The sequence below is a fragment of the Meleagris gallopavo genome, chromosome 11 (genome assembly GCF_000146605.3).
Source record: "Meleagris gallopavo isolate NT-WF06-2002-E0010 breed Aviagen turkey brand Nicholas breeding stock chromosome 11, Turkey_5.1, whole genome shotgun sequence".
NCBI lineage: Eukaryota > Metazoa > Chordata > Aves > Galliformes > Phasianidae > Meleagris > Meleagris gallopavo.
In genome coordinates, this window is record NC_015021.2 from 10504326 (window position 1) to 10518847 (window position 14522).

Sequence of the window (14522 nt, forward strand, 5' to 3'; positions counted from 1 at the left end):
CGCCGCTCGCCGCACGGGATGGGTCTGAAGCTGAGCTCCGCGTTCTCTGTCAGCACCACGTCGTACCGGCACAGCGGCGGCCTGCGATAAAGCACGAGGCGCTGCGCGGCTGCACGGGGAGGCGGGGAATCGCCATCCCTGGAGGTGTTGGGAGCTGTGGGGACGTGGCACTGAGGGATGTGGGCGTGGTGGGGTGGGCTGGGGTAGGACTTGGGGATCTGAGGGGTCTTTTCAGTACGAGGGTATGGCTACAGAGCACGTGGAGGTGATAAGGATGACCGAAGCCTCTGTAGAAGTCCCATCAGCGTGTGCTGTGGTCAGCAGTCACTGCTTTGCAGCTCTCAGTCACCAGGATTCCATGAGGGAATGGATCTCCCTAACTGGATACAGACATTTCCTATGGTGTAAAATGTGGCTGTATTTCCCTGGGAGTTCTGTTCGATTTCAGCACTGAGTTCAGGCCTGGGCAGCTTCTGTGCAGCCACACACAGGTCATGATGTCATGATTCTGACCGGAGGTTAAAACATCGGACCACAAATTGCGTTTTCAACACAATAAGATAACCTCTGTGGTCAGGCGGACGGTCGCGGATTTGTTCCCAAGATGTGTATACAAGAATTATTGAACGTAATGTAATTCCTCTTGACAAACTTGCCAGCCTTGGGATGTGGGAGATTTCTCTACTTCTGCCCAGCCTGCAGTGAGGCAGTTTGTGCAGCACTTACCTTTCTGGGTTTGTGAGTGACCGGAACCTCATTTGGAGAATCCTGAGTTTGAATTTGGGGCCAATGACGGATCCTGTGGAAAACGTCACAGAAATCCTTTTCACGTTCTCAAAATCCTGGTTGAATCCAACGAGCAAACTGATGTGGTTGTACTGCTGGAAGGCTGCAGCTTCGCTAGAGATAAAGCAGACAAGTGTCAGGGAGTCCCCAGGGGAACAGCGTGGCTTTAATGCAGTCAGTGCAATATTATGCACAGTGCTGGGGGAGGAGGACTGGATTTGTGATCAGTTTCTGGCTTTTAGAAGTGGCTGCACGTTCAGATCTGCAGTGTGAACCTGTTCAGCCACTCTGAGCGATGGTGGCCAGCACAGAGCTGCTCATGTGAGCGCTGTGCCTGGCAGCTGTGAGGTTCCTTTAGGAACACGGCACTTGGAGGTGCCTCCAAGCTGCAGCACTCACACACAGCCCTTGTTTGGGGGCTCTGGGAGGTGTAATGGGCAGGACGTGTTCTTACCTGCCTGCAGTAAATAGGCCATGCGTGGGCTGCCACGGGTTGTGCAAGCTGGAGCTACGTGGGTTGTTTCAATGTGGGCATATAGGGCTGGGAGAACATGCAGTGAGAGAGATGTGGGGAAACTGGTTGGGCAGGATTCTGGGCTGAAGGGTGTTCATATCAATGGGAAACTGCACGTCTGGATGAATGCTGGTTGTTTTTTTGCCTCTCCAAGCAGAATGAATTGATTTGGGCGTTATGTAATTCAGGCCTGGGTTGATCCTCGCTGTGCTGGGTGCAAGGAAGTGGGGAGCTGGGATTTGCCCTGCTCTTCTGGAGGCCCAGGGCAGCCCTGCTGCTCACGACAGCACTCGGGGAGCTGGGAAGCACCCAGAGCAAAGGGCTGGGCTGCATTGGTGCGCACCAGGGGACTGCAGAGGTCACCTAACACGTGTACAGTATCAAGGATCAGCAAAAATGGGAGGAGGTGGTCTCGCTTCCTTCCCAGCTCCACTTGTGCCGAGTGGTTTGCTAATACATCATCAGGTCGGTGAGACTTACGGGTTAACTTTGGATTCTGCCTTCTTCCCAGTGCCATCAGCTAACACCACGCTGAGCGTGCCTCTCCTGGTGCCTTTGTTCCACGTAACGATGTCCACAAAGTAGTGGTATACTGTGAGCAAGAGAGAGAGTGGTCACACCCTGCCCTGCTGTGCATCCCAGCCCTGTCATGAGTGCTAAGAGCTGTGGGGTGAGGTGTGGGTGGACGCGTGTGGGGAAGCCCCAGAGGAAGCACTCTCGTAGGGTTACATCACGGTACAACCAGAGGCTTTTTCCTTCTCCTCTCCCTGTCTCCACGTCAGTGCCCACCATCTCTGCTGAAGGAGGTGATGCACAAAGAGAAATCATTTCAGAAATCTTTGTCACTCACAGCAAAATGGCTCTTCGTCCGCAGTATCAAAATACATGGTTGTCACTGGGTGGCTCTGCTGTGTTAAATGGCTTTTCCACTCGTGGGCGTAATAGCCTGTAGACAACAGTCGAATGAATGAAACAGAGGGTTACTGAGCAGGTATATCAGCAATTAAATTGCTGGGAATAACAGTGCAAATATTTAAGAAGCGGCGTATCTCTGTTCAACTGCAAAGAGAAGCTGTGGGTGCTCCATCTCTGGGGTGCTCACGGCCAGATTGGACGGGGCTCTGAGCAGCCTGAGCTAGTGGGGCAGGGGGCTGGAACCAGATGGTCTTTAAGGTCCCTTCCAACCCAAGCCATTTTGTGATTCTATCACTCCAAAGTAGCCCATCGTGTAAAGATCTCAATTCTTGTTTTGGCTTTTCCCACCCTGGATCCCATCCGTATGAATTTCTGTTGTAGATCATGATGCAAAGTGTCTGTGCAAAGCATGAGAAAATCCCTTTGTGCTCCCTTGATCCTTACCTAGGATGGGGCACGGCATGGGTTGGAAGGTTTCGCAGCTGGTACATTTCCCTCTCCTGTAGCTCCTGTATGACTCACATGGGTACGCTGTGATATTGCAGCTCTTTTTCAGGGATGCCATGAACAGGAAAACAGACCTCTGGTGGTCACATTTAAAGTACTTCAATCCTTAACCGTACACAGAGAAGAAATATTTTATTAGCAATCTTCGTGGTGCAAGAAAACAGCACCGTCTGTGGCTGCATCCATCTAACAGACCACATTGCCTTCATCTCAAACCTGCTTTCTGAGCAGGTTCTTACCATTGCTATTGCCTGGGGTACAAAAAGCCCTTCCTGTGTTTTCTAAACATAGCCACAAAATGAGGACATAAATTTACTCAGTGGTTTTTTGCATGGAAAATCCATCCCACGGACGCTTGTGCCAGCCCTGACCCGGACATCAGTGCCCACCAGCTGAGCCCATTACATCAGTGTGTCAGCAAGGGATTGCTCTTATGGCTTTCCCATCTATTTTCTAGCTGCGGTGATGTTTCTTTGGCCTTCTCCTGTTCTCTGATTGGAAACATTTTGTCAGCGTGTTTGTGTGTGCAATTCAAAAATGAATTACCAGCAAATACTGTCAGAGGGCAGCCTGGCTGGTCGGTGCCACCATTGGGGTAGAAGTCAATGTGGCCGAGGGCGTCTGCGTAGCCCAGTCCTGGGAAGGGAAGATAGCCAGGGAGGGAATATTGAATAGTAGAATGGCGAGGAAGGAAACAAGAAACCAACTGGGGAATATAATGCTTATTTAGCTCTAGGATGCCTGCTTGTGCAGGGAATGTTAAAGTCATTCACCTGTTTGTGCAGTGGGCCAATGAGGTCATTTTAGCAGTGGTATCAGACGCCTAAAATAAGTCTGTGTGCGTGAGACGGTGCAAAATTTACCTTTTTTGCCTGCAGGAAAGGAAGAGGGCTCTGAAACATTGGGTGTTCCTGTGCTGCTGAGGTCTGAATTGTTGGCAGTGGCAAAAGGCAGCAGTGAGGTGAGAAGGGGGAGCAGAGGGAGCAGAACAGAGGGCTCGTGTCACGCTGCTGGCCCAGCGGGAGGGTTTGGAGATGTGCTGTGCACTGGTTGGGAGAGGAGAGGGCTGAGGGAGGTGCTGGATTTGCCGTATGGGATGGTTTAACCCAACAGAGGTGGGATGGAGGTAGGAAGCATCATTCTGAGCAACCCCCCTGGATACTTGCGGGGTGCCAAAGCAGCATGGATCGTCCTAGCAGAGCTGCCCACTGCTGCTCCTGCTTCCCTATGAATCACAGAATCATTAAGGTCGAAAAAGACTAAGATCATCAGGTCCAAGCATCAACCCACCCCCACCACGCACACTGACCACGTCCCTCAGTGCCACGTCTTCACTTTTCTTGCACACTCCCAGGGACGGTGACCCCACCACCTCCCTGGGCAGCCTGTGCCAGTGCTTCACCGCTCTTTCTGAGAATGTATTTTCCCTAATATCCAACTGGAACCATCCCCAGCCTAATATCCAACCCGAACCTGCGCTCCCAGCAGATTTCCTTTCAGTAGTAAAGGGGAGATGTCCCACCTACCATCGGTGTCCGAGTGGATGACATCAACAAACTGTGCATCAGTAGGGTCCAACCTCTCACTGGGTGGCTTTCCTCTGTACAGGGGGCCCGCTGGGTCGAGGCCTGCAACACAAAACCACGTGTGTGTCATCACCCCAATGCACAGCTGACAATGATTGCCGTGAGCAGCAGTCCTGGAAGCAAAAGGGCTGCCAGCAGGAAGGTTACCTGTGATCCTTCCCAGCTGCCCACCAAACATCTGTCCCACAAGGCCGGAGATGTGTGCTCCCAGGCTTACTCCTATCATGTGAATGGAGTCAAGCGACGCGCCGTTGATCTGGCATTTAAAAATATAACCACGGGTGTTAGGCATGCTAAGAAGGCACAAAAAAAGTCAGGAGGAGGAGTGTAAACACATCTCTCTGCTTTTTCTGTGTTTTCCAGTGGTGCGTTCCACCCCATATAAATATAAGAGTTGAACTCAATGATCCTATGGGTTACATCCAACTGGGGATGTTCTGTGATTTTATGATTTTCCCTTTTAATAGTCCCCAGTATATCCAGCACTCATATTTGAGGCCCATATCCGAGAGCTGTGAATGCAACAGCTCAGGCAGAGGTTGTATTTCTCTGGGGCAGTGAGTACAGGTTGGGCAGGAATATGTGCCCCACGCAAGGCATTAGCAGACACAAAGATGCAGGGACCCAGTGTCACTGTAAGCTGACTTTGGACATCCAGAAGGTGGAAACAGAGTTTCAGTGGATGGGAAAACAAATATCCAGAAATACAAGGTGAACTGGGTGTCACAGCAAAATGCCATCCTGCCACATCCAGGTACAGAGTTTGGCACTGCAGCGTAGCTACATTTCCAAACAATGAATGTGTTCCCTTTTGGGAGTTTCTTTTCCTAGACATGCTGCTGTTTTTAAGCACTTCCTTTGTGCCCTTTACGTATTGTGCATTAATAACTGTATCATAGTGTGAACTTTCCACTCACCAACATTTCATCCATAAATTTCTTCAGAATCTCAGCAACTTTCTTGCCATTTCTGGAAGCATTGCTGTAGATGATCGTAGTTGCCCCCCGGTTCCAGTCTACAACGATGACGTTCATGTCCTCTACAGAAAGCAGGAGATGCACCAGGTCAGTGATCCAGAGCGGGGCAGAGCCTGTGGGCCGGTACCCGTGGATAATGAAGGTGGTTTTCTTGGTCAGATCTAGATACTTGGAGGCTGTTGAATTGAGCTCTTCGGCGCAGTCTTCGTTCTGTCTGGTGTACAGCATCAGCTTTACTTCCAGGTCGGTCCCTCTCAAGGCGCTGCTGAAGCTGAGCACGGTGAAAGCAGGACATGTCTCCTTGGGATCTGAAACGAGCACAGCGTGGCATTCCTCAGGTTAGCAGCCAAGCATCTCTCTTGGCCTTTTCTACCTGCCAGCTCTGCCCAGGCACAGAACGTGTGCTGGGAGCTGCCTGAGCTGCTCCTTCCCATGCCGTCGTGTCGCTGGCTGGAGCTGCTTTGTATCTAAGTTTTTTTTTGCTGTGTTGGAACAAAGGCAGCGAGTTCACCAGCACAGCCCTGTACCCTGTTTACCCTCCACTAGCAGCTGGGAGGTGGCATGGGCTCTCCAGAAACCTCAGAAGGGTGAGGAAGGTATTACAGAATGACAGCGAGGGTGATGGCTGCGTAGGTTGGACAGCACACCCAGATGCCCTGGACGAGCTCTAGGGTGAAGAGATCTCTCTGTATTTTGTCTGGAGCTGGCAAGCTGAGTGGGATCTCGCTGTTGTGAGGGACAGCTCAGTGCTTCATTTGTATTTGCAGATAGAGCCTGCTATTTCAGACTGAGAAATGGGACACCCTTTGTCTGAATGAGACACGGTACTGATAACGCTTTATACACAGCTGGAGAGTTCCCGAATTTTCAGTAAGTGCTGCTGTTCACGACAATCTCTGCCATTTGAAAGCCTGTCTTTGTTCTCTGCTTTTCCAGCAGACCACCAGCTGGGCCTTCACAGCCCCATGCAAGCTCCAGCAGGGCACTGCTAGGAAAAGGAATAACAGTCTCCAGGCAGACTGCTTACACCGAGGCCCTCCCAGGTTCTGTAGCCTTTTTCTGGCCCACAGTCTCCTTGTTTTTACTGAAGAACCTTGTGGGAGAAAGCATCTCTCTTGCACCCACACCCTGTGCTGCATTAATTGTTCCCCTGCGGTTGCTAAAGGATTTTTGCTGCTCAAAAGGGCTGTGCTGGAGGTTTGGGAAACCTGCAGCTTTAAGGCAGCAGTGCTCTAGCAGGTGTCCAGCATTCCGTGCATTTTAATTTCTAAATGATGGATCTCTCGCAGTTGCCACAATAAACTTTCATGCTTTTTCCTCCTATGGAAATCAGAAGCATGAGAGTAATATAAATGCTGTGTGCCCAGCACATAAAATAATCCGCTCAGTTGCCATAGTTCTGCTAATTACTTTGCAGAAGCCCCAGGAGCTCCAGAAATAAAAGTTAATAGGCTAAGAGGATGTTGCGGTTAACTCCAACTGGATGTATTAAATTACTACTATAAATTCAGAAATAAATTTTAACATCTGAGATCCACAGAAGTCCTTCCTACGGAAAGCCTACGGTGAGATACGAATAGCGGAATGGGAGCAGTGGGGAATGAACTCTCAAGCAGGGCCAGTGAACATCAGTTGAAGTCAGTGGCTTTGAGCTGAGGGTGTTCTGCCTGCTAAAGCTCCCATCTCCCAGGAGCATGGCACTCTGGGCCCTGCTTTCTCGAGTCGAGGTGACCTTTGGTGCTTCTTTCTCGGTCCGTTTGCTCTCCATAGGGCAGCAGCAGCAAGAGTTCTTCTCCATCTGGAGATCTCAGAGTAACTAGCGGAGGAGAGCTATGGTTTTGTACACAGTGACACTGGGCGACTCTCCTTTAGGTGCTACTGCAGCGTAAGAGAAAAAAACACCCAGATTAATAACTGGATGTGTTTTAGTTCCTGTACAGCATCGTTACGCATTATTGTTCATCATCTGTACTGCCACGGAGGCTATAGAAATGCAGGCAGAAATGCTGGACCAGAATTATTTCTACATGGTGCAAGGCTGCTCCGATTGCTTCATTTGTCTCTTATCTCTAAGCCGTGCTGTGACTTGCCCTGGGGAGCACTTGGTTGGCACCAGAGCAACCCAAACCTTCTGCCATGGAAGGGCTGTTAAAGAGCTGCTCAGGATTTGCTAATCCCTAAAACAGGAAGCGTTTAAAAAGCATCGTTATATCTGCACCAAGTCTGTTAAATTTGTTCTGTTTTCATTAACAAGGTCAGATGAGTGCTGATAGAGGGGGAAAGCCTGCCAGCTTCTCCCTGCTGCATGGCTGTGTGTCACAGGAGCTGACACATGAGGGCAGCTGGGGATCCTGCATTCACTCCTCCTGCTGATAAGCACAGGATGGCAAACACTGCTTTGCTAGGCAAGCTGCTCTCATGCCTCAGTGCTTCAGCAGAAGCCAAAGTGATCTGCTTTGATATTCCTGTGTTGGAGCTGGACATCTTCTGCCTTGAGCATGAGATCAGCCCCTCAGGTGTGCCTGCAGCAGGAGGGGCAACTTCAGCACAGCTGGCTTTTGGAGACCAGGAGCAGGTGGGAGCGCTGTGGCCATGAGAATGGTGCTGGGCAGACCCTGCAGCAGTCACCGCAGTCAGTGCCACGTAAGGCTTGCGTCCTCCTGGGCTCTCTCATTCCTTCCTTGGAGATGGCGCTTGGAGACTTTCCCTTTCTTTTGTCCTGGTGCTCATCCTATGGACAGGAAGGTCATTCTTTCTGCACAGAAAGAATGGCATCTCCATTTTTTAACTCCGCCAGTTTGGCCTCTTGCAAAGCAAAGGTCCAAAAGGTTTCTCCTCATCATCATTTCATCTGTGCCGCTTCTGTCAGATCTGTGGCTGTCCTAACTGTGAGCTTTGGGAGACCACACTGCCTCACAGAGCCCACTGAGAGACTGCTCTCTGCTTAGCAGGTTCTGCAGACCTCCAACCAGCGTGCTGCTGCTCCCATGGCAGCCTGCAGCATCCCTGACTTCCAAAGCACCACTACCTTGCCTGGGATGTGCCTTTTGTTTCAAGAGACCCTTATGCATCAGCACTAAAGTGGTCAGCTTTGAGCACTGCCACATAGCAAATCTTAGCAGCATTACTGAGTATTTCCATGCTTTCCACACGAAGGGTCTGCCCTCCACCTCTCAAAACGGCCTTTAGTATCTCTACTATGTATTCATCACAATAAGCAAAACGAGACCTGCAAGACTGCCCCAGGGAACCTGATGAAATATCTGCCTTTCTGAGAACACTTTAGGTTGTCCTAAATCCTGTTTGTTTTCCCTGCAAAGCATGGAGCTGCAGCTTCACAAAGCAAGCGACGTGCTCCCATGTGTGCGCTAACAGAAGGCAGCACATTTGTTGATTATTAAACAGGTTGGTTCTTGATGGGGCCACGAGGATACCAAGTGAAGTTTAGCATTCATAAATGCTAATTCATCCTTTGTGGCTGTCATGTAATGCGCCGCTGAAAAGAAATCATTCTTCTCTGAAGATTTCAGATGACGTTTTGAGTGTCGACGGATGGCGCTTATATAAGAGAAATGTTTGCAAACTGAAGAAGAGATCATACAAATGACTTCTGGCTTTATGCATGGAACTCTTCAGTTCATGAAGCCAAGACAGTTTGCTTTAAGATGCTAGTTAAAAATCCTACACAGTAACCATATAATGCAGAGGGCAGATAAGTTTATGCTTCTGCAAAGCAGAGTAAGCGTTATATTGAACAAAAAAATCAAAACGATTGACTTCCTACCTGTTTTCACCCCATACAAAAGGCAGAAGAACGTGACACACAGCCTCAGCATATGGGCTCCTGCATGGAACTTCTACAGGTAGAAAATCTTACGGCTCCTGCGGTTTCTTTGGCATGTACTTGCTGTGTCTGACAGCTGTTTGCTCTCTTTTCCTGCCAGTCATGTAGGTGTGGTGAAAGGAGGAAGTTCCCAGCCAAGAAATGAAGACGGGTCTGAAGTTATACAACTGGCCCTTCTTTCTCAAAAGGTGGGGCACCTTCTCTTGTAGCAGGATCCCTTATTTTAAATATCGTTCGCCCTGGGCTGTGACTAATCAAAGACAGAAATGGTTTAGCATCACTCCGTGAGCAGCGGTCTGATTACCTGTGTTGAAATCACTGCGTGCCTGTTCGTCTTCTGCAAAGAGTGTCAAAAGGCAGTGGAGAACGTAGGTGTGCAAAGCTGATAGGCATCTGGGCAGGGCCAGCACTCAGCTTCCCAGGACCCCAATCGTAGCATTGGGACACTCTCATCCGTGTCCCTCTGGCTCTCCCACACTCTGGCTGTCTCCAGCAGGTGGAAGCCCTGCATCGCTTTTCACCCCCTTTCAACCATCCTGCAGCCTCAGGCAGGGTGTGGATGGACACCACTCCATTCTGACAAAGGGAAAGTCCCAGCTCAACTCAATACATGCTGCCAAGAAGCTGCTGTTTCGGATAGCATTCATACACCTGGTATCCCCACCATGTTTTCTTATAGCCCTGCTGGAACCCTATGAATCCAATTCAAGTGAGAAGGGCTTTTTTTTTCCCCTGCTGGACAGTAAGAAGACGGCAGATGCAGGGACAACTGTCAGGGCTGGGAAAGGAAGCCTGAAATCAGAGCTGGAAAACCTTGTGGCAAAATAGGTGCGATGGGGATGGAGTTTGTGATGGAGTGAGAGAGGGGAGGGAAAGAGAAAACAGAGACAGCTGCTAGATAGACAAAGCCACCACACAGCTTCTGGTGTTTTCTTTACAGGGAGAGGGAACGTGGAGAGGATCAGAAATAACTCATTAAGCCCAAGCCCTGTTTTGCACCTGGTGAGATGCAGCGAGGAGCTGAACTATTACAGTTCCCAGCGGCGTAGCTGTTTCTTCGCTCTGTACTATACATATGAAGCTTGGGTTCATCCTGAACAGCCTGCTGGCTGCCTGTAGCTCCTTGTTGTTCAGATGAGCGAACTCCTGGCTCAGTGCAGGCACTGCTAACTCCTCAGGCAGGAGCAGCCCCAGCCACACACGTTTTTTTCTCAAACTGAGCATCCTCCTGCAGCTCAGCACTCACAGCCTCACAGGACATCCGACATGCTCCACGTGGTACTCACACAGGCCAACGTTGGGTTTTGTTGATTTTGAAGGGGATAAACACTGTGAAAAGATACCCAAAAGACTTCTGCGGAATCTGGAAGCTGTGGGCACCGGAAAAATGCCTTTATTTTCTGATGCGCTGGCAATAGAAAATACTCTGAAATATTGTTTTCCTTCCAGATTCTTTCTTACCTCTACCAGTAGTCCTAAACTGTCAAAATATTTTCTCCATATCAAGTTCTGCCAATGGTGTGAAGGAATCGGTCCAAGAGTGAAACACGCAAGATGAACAGAAGGCTTTTACCTATTGCAAAAGATGTTTGGGAATCAGAGATAAAATGAGGCAAAGAAATAAAGAGGGCCTTGCCTTTCTTCTCAGCATAAGAAGAGGTAACATTTTTGTTGCCTGAAGCTAAGCTCCCCTCGTTCCTTCCCCCCATCACTTCACTTAGATGGCTGTTTCCCTCTGAGACAGCTCATCTGAGCAGCTGTTGTCAGTCACTGGGCTGGCACTTCCCTGTGACTCAGCCAAAAGACAGTGATTTTGAGTAACAATCATCTTAGCACAAATGGCACTGTTTAAACAATGTGTACTGAAAAATATATGAAGGTCAGCACTGGCAATGCCAGTACCACCAATGACCTGTGGTTATCTGGGTTTTGTATAGCAAACTCTAACAGAAAACACAGTTCTACTTCTTGGGACACAAACCTCCCATCTCAAGTTTTGAAATGCAAGAACTCCAGACAGTGAAAAGTACATTTTTATCACGTGTAGAAAACATTTAAGAACAGAATTGGCACCAACTAAAGAATAAGTTAACAGAAGATATAATTATACATGAAGTCCCCTGGATTCATTAGTTTCCCGTGGGAGGGACGTTTTCATGGAGATACTGCAGAGACAAATCTGTCCACTTCATTTCTTGCTCTTTCACAGACTCCGTTGTACCTCCATTGTCTTGCTCTGGTTCAGGGAGCTCATTCTGAGAACAACAAAAAAAGGTACAATGCATTCTGTGCATAACACGCTTCCTAAAAGGAGCAGGTGACGAAGACTTCATATGAATAAATACAAAAATCCACAAATGAGACCAGAGGGGGCATCTGAACAATACATATCATACATACTGATTCAGTTAAAATATTACTAAGCCCGGTGAGGAACAATGTTCTTTTCATATGATTATGATGCTTCATCTGAAAGGTAAATTGGCTTTCCAGGGCCCTGGGGCCTTGCTATGTACTCAGACTACACACGCAGTGAAGGAGAATATATAGAAAATGCAAAATAAGTAAATAATAGCATGGTGCAATTATTCCACTGCTTGTTTGGATTGTGTTTCTTTGTCGCTGCCCTGAATACAGATATTGCATTTACTGTAGCTGTATTGAGACAGCTGGCTTTGTAACATATCACTTTCTTATGGCAAGGCGAGAAATTCTTCCTCTTCCTACATGTGGAACTCTGGTGTGGTGTGCTGTAACAACAGGAGATGTCAGAAACCCCCACCAAGTGCAACACCAGGCTGCTCAGCATGCAGGGAGGAGGAAGGAGAGTTTAAATGTGATTTCATTTTGCTCCCTTACGTTATTTGCTCCCTGTGTTGCTGTATCGGTGCAGTCACAACGTGTGCTATTCCAGAAGACACGGGGCAAGAATTCTGAGTCTGGATCTCCGGAAATCTCAGTATGAGCTACATAAAATCCCTTTAGAAAAAAGCATACAGCTTTGGGCCGCGCGAGCTGATGGAGATCTCTGCAGTGAGCACTGATCAGGACAGGCCCACACGTTACAGTCATTCTGATAGTTTCTTCACAGAGCTTCTGATCAAATCTCCTGTGAATTTGTGCTGGCTTTTCCATATGATCAGAGCCAGTCCCATCCTCAGGGATCTACATCTAGTTGTGGATACAACTACACCTTTATTTTTATTGTCAATTGATGAGGCTTCCTGCTTTGAGGCTGCCATAATGTTTCTCAACTCAGACACAGGGTGATGGCAATATCAGTAAAGAAATGGTTTGTGAAACGTAGCCTGCCTCAAAAACACATTATCCTAAGCAAAGGAGGGGTTGGGTACTCCTATCTGAGAACTACAGTTCTGCAAAACCTTTCCCTCTTGACAGGAATTGCTGTATATTATCGATTTTGGAGGAGAATAGCTGCTCCTCACCTCCCCTGCTGAGAAGGTCCCAAGCTGCACTTCTTCCAGGAGTGATGACACACTGTGATGTAAGGACTAAAGCCCAAGTGATGTCACTGGCAATTTGGAAATGTCTCTTTGCTGGCAGAAACCATCAGCTTATCAGATGCCATGATTCTGGCATGACTACTTTGTTGGTGCTAGCCAACTTACACCTGTGCTAACAGAGAAGGGGAGGATCCTCACATACATCTCTATCCACGGAGTGCTCCCAAATGGCTGAGGTGGGGCCTAGCAGTGGTAACAGCTGTGCAACGGTAGGATGGTTTGGTTGTGGTTGGAATTGATGATCTCTAAGGTCTTTTCCAAGCTGAGAAATTCAATGATTCTATGGCTGCCATGTCTCCTCATGGCTAAGGGTTCACAGGCAGGGAATCCTACATGCAGAGAGCAGCGTGTTTACTACTGTCCTTGAAGGCGCAACTGCAAAGATGCATTTGGAAAACTGATTAGGAAGACAAATATGCCAACTATATCCCGGGCTGCATTAAAAAGGGGTGGCCAGCAGGGAGAGGGAGGTGTTTGTCCCCCTCTGCTCAGCTCTTGTGAGGCCCATCTGCAGTGCTGCGTCCAGGCCTGGGGCCCACAGCACAGGAATCACAGAATGGCCAGGGCTGGAAGGGACCTCAAGGATCATGAATCTCCAACCCCCCTGCCACACGCAGGGCCACCAACCTCCCCATTTAATTACCAGACCAGGCTGCCCAGGGCCCCATCCAACCTGGCCTTGAACACCTCCAGGGATGGACAAGTGTCCACAGCCTCTCTGGGCAGCTGTTCCAGCACCTCACCACTCTCCCTGTAAAGAACTCTGCCCTAATATCCAGCCTAAATCTTCCCTCCCTCAACTTAAAACCATTTCCCCTTGTCCTGCTGTTACCTACTCTTTCAAAGAATTGATTCCCCTGTTGTTTGTAGGCTCCCTTTAGGTACTGAAGGGCTGCAATGAGGTCACCCCGCAGCCTTCTCTTCTCCAGGCAGAACAAGCCCAGCTCCCTCAGCCTGTCTTCACAGGGGAGGTGCTGCAGTCCTCTGATCATCTTTGTGGCTCTCCTCTGGATCCTCTCCAACAGCTCCCTGTCTTTCTTGTACTGTGGGCTCCATTATGGACACAGTACTGCAGATGGGACCTCACAAGAGCAGAGGGGGACAATCACCTCCCTGTCCCTGCTGGCCAGCCCTCTTCTGATGGAGCCCAGGATCCCATTTGCTTTCCAAGCTGCAAGAGCACACTGCTGGCTCAGGAAGGACGTGGAGCTCTTGGAGCGGGTGCAGAGGAGGGCACTGAGATGATCAGAGGGCTGGAGCTCCTCTCCTGTGAGGAAAGGCTGAGGGAACTGGGCTTGTTTAGCTTGGAGAAGAGAAGGCTGCGAGGAGACCTCATTGTGGCTTTCCAGTGCTTGAAGGGAGCGTATGAACAGGAGGGGGAACGGCTGTTTGTGAGGGTGGATGGTGATAGAACAAGGGGGAATGGTGTTAAACTGAGACAGGTAGGTTTAGGTTGGATATGAGGAGAAAGTTTTTCACCCAGAGGCCCTGGAACAGGTTGCCCAAGGAGGCTGTGGATGCCCCATCCCTGCAGGCATTCAAGGCCAGGCTGGATGTGGCTCTGGGCAGCCTGGGCTGCTGGTTGGTGACCTGCACACAGTAGGGGGTTGGAACTGGATGAGCACTGTGGTCCTTTTCAACCCAGCCCATTCTGTGATTCTATGACCCCAGCAGCTTTGGGACAGCCCAGCCGTGTACGTGCTGGGAGGACTCGTACCGCCATGCACCTACCAGCGGGATGGCCACGTCCTCGTACGGCAGTTTGTCCTCCCGCCACGCGTCATCGATCAGGTCCAGGATACGGCCGTCCCTCTGCACCTCGCTGTCCATCCTCTCCCTCCGGGGCAGCTCCGTACCCCCCCAACCCCC

At 49.6% G+C, this 14522-nt stretch overlaps 2 protein-coding genes across 2 annotated transcripts in view; both read right to left on the reverse strand.

Annotated features, from left to right (window-relative positions):
• The window catches only part of LIPH (lipase H), a 10393-nt gene extending 1257 nt beyond the window's left edge, over window positions 1-9136 (reverse strand). Inside the window, exons 1-10 of the mRNA XM_010716708.3 lie at window positions 9070-9136; window positions 5226-5593; window positions 4456-4564; window positions 4249-4350; window positions 3269-3358; window positions 2660-2827; window positions 2151-2246; window positions 1781-1892; window positions 727-900; window positions 4-81 (exon numbers count right to left, since the gene is read on the reverse strand). Of these exons, the coding sequence (XP_010715010.1) occupies window positions 4-81; window positions 727-900; window positions 1781-1892; window positions 2151-2246; window positions 2660-2827; window positions 3269-3358; window positions 4249-4350; window positions 4456-4564; window positions 5226-5593; window positions 9070-9121 (1349 nt within the window). The 5' untranslated portion in view covers window positions 9122-9136. The remainder of the gene's footprint in view (window positions 1-3; window positions 82-726; window positions 901-1780; window positions 1893-2150; window positions 2247-2659; window positions 2828-3268; window positions 3359-4248; window positions 4351-4455; window positions 4565-5225; window positions 5594-9069) is intronic.
• A 2013-nt stretch (window positions 9137-11149) lies between these two features.
• Window positions 11150-14516, reverse strand: ANAPC13 (anaphase promoting complex subunit 13). Its single transcript, XM_010716557.2, has 2 exons — window positions 14385-14516; window positions 11150-11384 (listed from the first exon to the last, which is right to left on the reverse strand). Exons 1-2 carry the CDS (start codon window positions 14481-14483, stop codon window positions 11259-11261), a joined length of 225 nt encoding a protein of 74 aa, XP_010714859.1. The 5' UTR covers window positions 14484-14516; the 3' UTR covers window positions 11150-11258.
• Window positions 14517-14522: the final 6 nt, after the last annotated feature.